This window comes from Dendrobates tinctorius, unplaced genomic scaffold, assembly GCF_039654945.1.
Source record: "Dendrobates tinctorius isolate UK_male_01 unplaced genomic scaffold, ASM3965494v1 ptg000143l, whole genome shotgun sequence".
NCBI lineage: Eukaryota > Metazoa > Chordata > Amphibia > Anura > Dendrobatidae > Dendrobates > Dendrobates tinctorius.
In genome coordinates, this window is record NW_027361810.1 from 12,935,702 (window position 1) to 12,942,358 (window position 6,657).

A 6,657-nucleotide genomic window follows, 5' to 3' on the forward strand; every position below is an offset into this window, starting at 1 on the left:
AGAATATAACTACTATAATACTGCTCCTATGTACAAGAATATAACTACTATAATACTGCTCCTATATACAAGAATATAACTACTATAATACTGCTCCTATGTACAAGAATATAACTACTATAATACTGCCCCTATGTACAAGAATATAACGACTATAATACTGCTCCTATGTACAAGAATATAACTACTATAATACTGCCCCTATGTACAAGAATATAACTACTATAATACTGCCCCGTGTACAAGAATATAACTACTATAATACTGCCCCTATGTACAGGAATATAACTACTATAATACTGCTCCTATGTACAAGAATATAACTACTATAATACTGTCCCCTATGTACAAGAATATAACTACTATAATACTGCCCCTGTGTACAAGAATATAACTACTATAATACTGCTCCTATGTACAAGAATATAACTACTATAATACTGCCCCTGTGTACAAGAATATAACTACTATAATACTGCTTCCTATGTACAAGAATATAATAACTATAATACTGCCCCTATATACAAGAATATAGCTACTATAATACTGCTCCTATGTACAAGAATATAACTACTATAATACTGCTCCTATATACAAGAATATAACTGCTATAATACTGCTCCTATGTACAAGAATATAACGACTATAATACTGCTCCTATGTACAAGAATATAACTACTATAATACTGCCCCTATATACAAGAATATAAGTACTATAATACTGCTCCTATGTACAAGAATATAAGTACTATAATACTGCTCCTATGTACAAGAATATAACTACTATAATACTGCTCCTATGTACAAGAATATAACTACTATAATACTGCCCCTATATTCAAGAATATAACTACTATAATACTGCTCCTATGTACAAGAATATAACTACTATAATACTGCTCCTATGTACAAGAATATAACTACTATAATACTGCCCCTATGTACAAGAATATAACTACTATAATACTGCTCCTATATACAAGAATATAACTACTATAATACTGCTCCTATGTACAAGAATATAACTACTATAATACTGCTCCTATGTACAAGTATATAACTACTATAATACTGCTCCTATATACAAGAATATAACGACTATAATACTGCCCCCTATGTACAAGAATATAACTACTATAATACTGCCCCTATGTACAAGAAAATAACTACTATAATACTGCCCCTATGTACAAGAATATAACTACTATAATACTGCCCCAATGTATGTGTAGGAAGGAATTTAATATATTGATGATTATCATTACTATTGATGAGTATTTTTCATGATTGCAGCCCTTGCAGGTTCTTTTCGCCGGAGAAGCTACGCATCCCAACTTCTACACGACTACACACGGAGCCTATATGACTGGAGTGCGGGAGGCAGAAAGGCTCATAAAGCTTTATGAGTGCAAAGTGAGCCCGCGCCTCTAATGCTGCCATCATCGATCATGTTTACAATAGTTGTGGCATCGGTGCGTCCGTGGCTTCATGTGTCTCCATTGACCTCAGATTCTGCACAGTATTACATTCTCAGATCCTTCCATATAAAGCATGTCCCTAACTTTGCCTAATTCCGGGGTCTTGTCTCTTGGTTCTGTGGTTCTTCAGCTTATTCAAAACTACAACACTAATCATTCTGTAGCTGTCAAGATATGCTGGGAGTTGTTGTTTGAGCCCACAAAGTTCATGTTGACTTTGTATCTGGCCCCTTTTCAGGTCATTAAGGACAGAATAGCAAATAAACATAGGGAGGAAGCGGAACTGCACACAATCTGGTACCGGGCCACTGGTGGTATACGGACGAGCAGAGCATTGATGCCTATGGAATTATATTGGAGTCTGACTCAGCAGATATGAATTCTGATTTTTTTTTTTTTGGAAACCGCCCAAAACTTGATGGGGATTTTGTGAATACTGATTATTGATTGAGTATTGCACTGATTCTCTCTGAATAAATATCTCTCATTGTACGATTTAAATTACATTAAATTCTTAAAATTTGAATAAAGATTTAAAAAAAATTTGTTTAAAAAATAATGACCTTGTATTCTATTCGTGTAGTTCCAAGTTTATTTTAGGAATTTATTTCAACAGATTCTTGTTTATGGACTTGTTTTTATATGTGGTAGCTAAACTAACACGTTTATAGAAGCAGAATTGTAGAATATTTACTGAACCTGGAAAAAAATGTTGACCCATGGGCGTACCCAGGATCAAAACTAGGGGGGTAGGAAGCCATGATCAGGTGCATGGCAAATTTTATGACACACCCATTTCACAACTAGTCACACCCATATCCTCGCCCCAACAGCACCCATTTAGCACTGCTGATCACACTGACTGGTACTGAGGGCATAGTGGCTGGTATTATGGGCACAGTGACTGGTACTGAGGAAAAGAATGAAAGAACAGAGAGAGAGAAAAAAGAAATAACAGAGAGAGCAAGAAAGAAAGACCAGAGAGAGAAAGAGAGGAGAAAGAAAGAACAGAGAGCGAAAGGAGGAACAGAGAAAGAGAAAAGAAGGAAAGAAAGAACAGAGAGAGAAAAAAAGGGGAAGAAAGAACAGAGAGATAGAGAGAAAAAAACAAAGAACAGAGAGAGAGAAAAAGAGAGGACAGAAAAAAGAACAGAGAGAAAGAAAGAAAGAAAGAAAGGGGAAAAACATGGAGAGAGAGAAAGAACATAGAGAGAGAAAGAAAGAGGGGAAAGAAAGAACATGGAGAGAGAAAAAGAGAGAGAAAGAAAGGGGAAAGAATGAAAGAAAGAGGGGAAAGAAAGAACAGAGAGAGAGAAAGAACAGAGAAAGATTAGAGAGGGAAAGAAAGAACAGAGAGAGAAAGAAACAGAGAGAGAAAGAAAGATTCTATAAAGATACTGTAGCAGCTCTGCTCCCATTGTAATGCCCACCTGAGCTTCCCGATGCAGGACATATCATGATCCACTCACATGGCCGGCATCCCCAATTCCAAGGTGATACCGCTGTCCGCGCTGTTGAAGGAGGACATGGTGATGGATTTGAAGCATTCCCTGAAGTGCCTCCATGGTTCCGTCACAATCTCCTCCCAAAATTACCCAATTTCCGGTCAGCTTCCAGCATGTCACTTCCGGTGGAATGTTCCGTGCGAGTTTTAAAGTGCTCCTCAGGGCTCCGCCGTGTACGCCTGTGTCTGTGGGAAAAGTAAGCTCCCGGTTGGGACAGAATCTCAAAATCGGGACTGTCCCCCACCATACACCTTGTACATGCACAGCTCCGCACACCTCATACACACACGGTTCCGCTTTGTATGCCTCGTACACACACGGCTTCGCTCCGTACACCTCGCACACACACGGCTCCACTCAGTACAAACATGGTTCCATGCCGTAAACCCCGTACAAATGTGGCTCTGCTCCATACACCTTGTTCACACGTGGCTCCGCTCCGTACACCTCTTACACATGCGGCCCCACTCCATACACGCGGCTCTGCTTTGTATACCTCATACACATACGGCTCCGCTCCGTACACTTCGTACACACGGCTCCGCTCCGTACACTTTGTACACACAGGGCTCTTTTTCGTACACCTTGTACACATGCGGCTCTGCTCCGTACACACACACGGCTCCGATCTGTACAACTTGTACACACACGGCTCCGCTCCATACACCTGGTACACACACATCTCCGCTCCGTACACCTTGTACACACACAGCTCTGCTACATCCACACTGTAAAACCCTCCTGACCCCACACATAAACTTCCCCTCATCCAGCAGTGCAGAGTCCTGCATACACCGAGGCCCCTGATCATGTGACCCCTGACTCCTCCCCTCCTGTGACCTCATCACAGGTCCTGTGCGCACAGAAGACAGCAGCCCAGCGGCATCATTGCTGGAATTTATTAGCAGTGAGAGGCTGCGGTGGGTGTCTCTAGGAGGGCGAGGATGGGGGGCGTGGCGGCGGGAAAAGTAAACTCGCGCTCCACTACCACGGCCAGGCGTTCTTTCATTGTGCGCCCCTGCTTCTAGGGGGGACAGCTGCCCCTCCCCCACAGGAGGTGCGCCCATGTGTTGATCTCATCAGAAATATTAACAAAGTAACAGTGAGCATTTTCATTGACCCTTTTGGCAGTTTTTCATCATACTTGAATGCTGCACTCGATGAAAAAAATATATAAACTGCATTACTGCCCCTATGTACAAGACTATAACTACTATAATACTGCTCCTATGTACAAGAATATAACTACTATAATACTGCCCCTATGTACAAGACTATAACTACTATAATACTGCTCCTATGTACAAGACTATAACTACTATAATACTGCTCCTATGTACAAGACTATAACTACTATAATACTGCTCCTATGTACAAGACTATAACTACTATAATACTGCTCCTATGTACAATAATATAACTACTATAATACTGCTCCTATGTACAGGAATATAACTACTATAATACTGCTCCTATGTACAAGAATATAACTACTATAATACTGCCCTCTATGCACAATAATATAACTACTATAATACTGCCCCATTACAAGAATATAACTACTATAATACTGCTCCTATGTACAAGAATATAACTACTATAATACTGCTCTTAAGTAAAAGAATATAACTACTATAGTACTGCTCCTATGTACAAGAATATAACTACTATAATACTGCCCCTATGTACAAGAATATAACTAAAATAATACTGCCCCTATGTACAAGAATATAACTACTATAATACTGTCCCCTATGTACAAGAATATAACAAATATAATACTGCTCCTATGTACAAGAATATAACTACTATAATACTGCCCTCTATGTACAAGAATATAACTATAATACTGCCCCCTATGTACAAGAATATAACTACTATAATACTGCCCTCTGTGCACAAGAATATAACTACTATAATACTGCCCCTATGTACAAGAATATAACTACTATAATACTGACTCCTAGGTACAAGAATATAACTACTATAATACTGCTCCTATGCACAAGATTATAACTACTATAATACTGCCCTCTATGCACAAGAATATAACTACTATAATACTGCCCCTATGTACAAGAATATAACTACTATAACACTGCCCCCTATGTACAAGAATATAACTAATATAATACTGCTCCTATGTACAAGAATATAACTACTATAATACTGCCCTCTATGTACAAGAATATAACTATAATACTGCCCCCTATGTACAAGAATATAACTATAATACTGCCCCCTATGTACAAGAATATAACTACTATAATACTGCCCTCTATGCACAAGAATATAACTACTATAATACTGCCCCTATGTACAAGAATATAACTACTATAATACTGCCTCCTAGGTACAAGAATATAACTACTATAATACTGCTCCTATGCACAAGATTATAACTACTATAATACTGCCCTCTATGCACAAGAATATAACTACTATAATACTGCTCCTATGTACAAGAATATAACTACTATAATACTGCCCTCTATGTACAAGAATATAACTACTATAATACTGCTCCTATGCACAAGAATATAACTACTATAATACTGCCCTCTATGTACAAGAATATACCTACTATAATACTGCTCCTATGTGCAAGAATATATCTACTATAATACTGCCCTCTATGTACAAGAATATAACTACTATAATACTGCCCTCTATGCACAAGAATATAACTACTATAATACTGCCTCTATGAACAAGAATATAACTTCTATAATACTGCCTCCTATGTGCAAGCATATAGCTACTATAATACTGCTCCTATGCACAAGAATATAACTACTATAATACTGCCCTCTATGCACAAGAATATAACTACTATAATACTGCTCCTATGTACAAGAATATAACTACTATAATACTGCCCTCTATGTACAAGAATATAACTACTATAATACTGCCCTCTATGTACAAGAATATAACTACTATAATACTGCCCTCTATGTACAAGAATATAACTATAATACTGCCCCCTATGTACAAGAATATAACTACTATAATACTGCCCTCTATGCACAAGAATATAACTACTATAATACTGCCCCTATGTACAAGAATATAACTACTATAATACTGCCTCCTAGGTACAAGAATATAACTACTATAATACTGCTCCTATGCACAAGATTATAACTACTATAATACTGCCCTCTATGCACAAGAATATAACTACTATAATACTGCTCCTATGTACAAGAATATAACTACTATAATACTGCCCTCTATGTACAAGAATATAACTACTATAATACTGCTCCTATGCACAAGAATATAACTACTATAATACTGCCCTCTATGTACAAGAATATACCTACTATAATACTGCTCCTATGTGCAAGAATATATCTACTATAATACTGCCCTCTATGTACAAGAATATAACTACTATAATACTGCCCTCTATGCACAAGAATATAACTACTATAATACTGCCTCTATGAACAAGAATATAACTACTATAATACTGCCTCCTATGTACAAGCATATAGCTACTATAATACTGCTCCTATGCACAAGAATATAACTACTATAATACTGCCCTCTATGCACAAGAATATAACTACTATAATACTGCTCCTATGTACAAGAATATAACTACTATAATACTGCCCTCTATGTACAAGAATATAACTACTATAATACTGCCCTCTATGTACAAG

General features: G+C 37.4%; 1 protein-coding gene across 4 annotated transcripts in view; it reads left to right on the forward strand.

Moving 5' to 3' along the window:
• LOC141049251 (peroxisomal N(1)-acetyl-spermine/spermidine oxidase-like) overlaps nucleotides 1-2,068 on the forward strand; it is a 39,138-nt gene extending 37,070 nt beyond the window's left edge. For all 4 annotated transcript variants that reach the window (XM_073545486.1, XM_073545489.1, XM_073545487.1 and 1 more), the window contains one exon: nucleotides 1,294-2,068. In XM_073545486.1, the coding sequence (XP_073401587.1) occupies nucleotides 1,294-1,431 (138 nt within the window). In that variant the 3' untranslated portion in view covers nucleotides 1,432-2,068. The remainder of the gene's footprint in view (nucleotides 1-1,293) is intronic.
• Nucleotides 2,069-6,657: the final 4,589 nt, after the last annotated feature.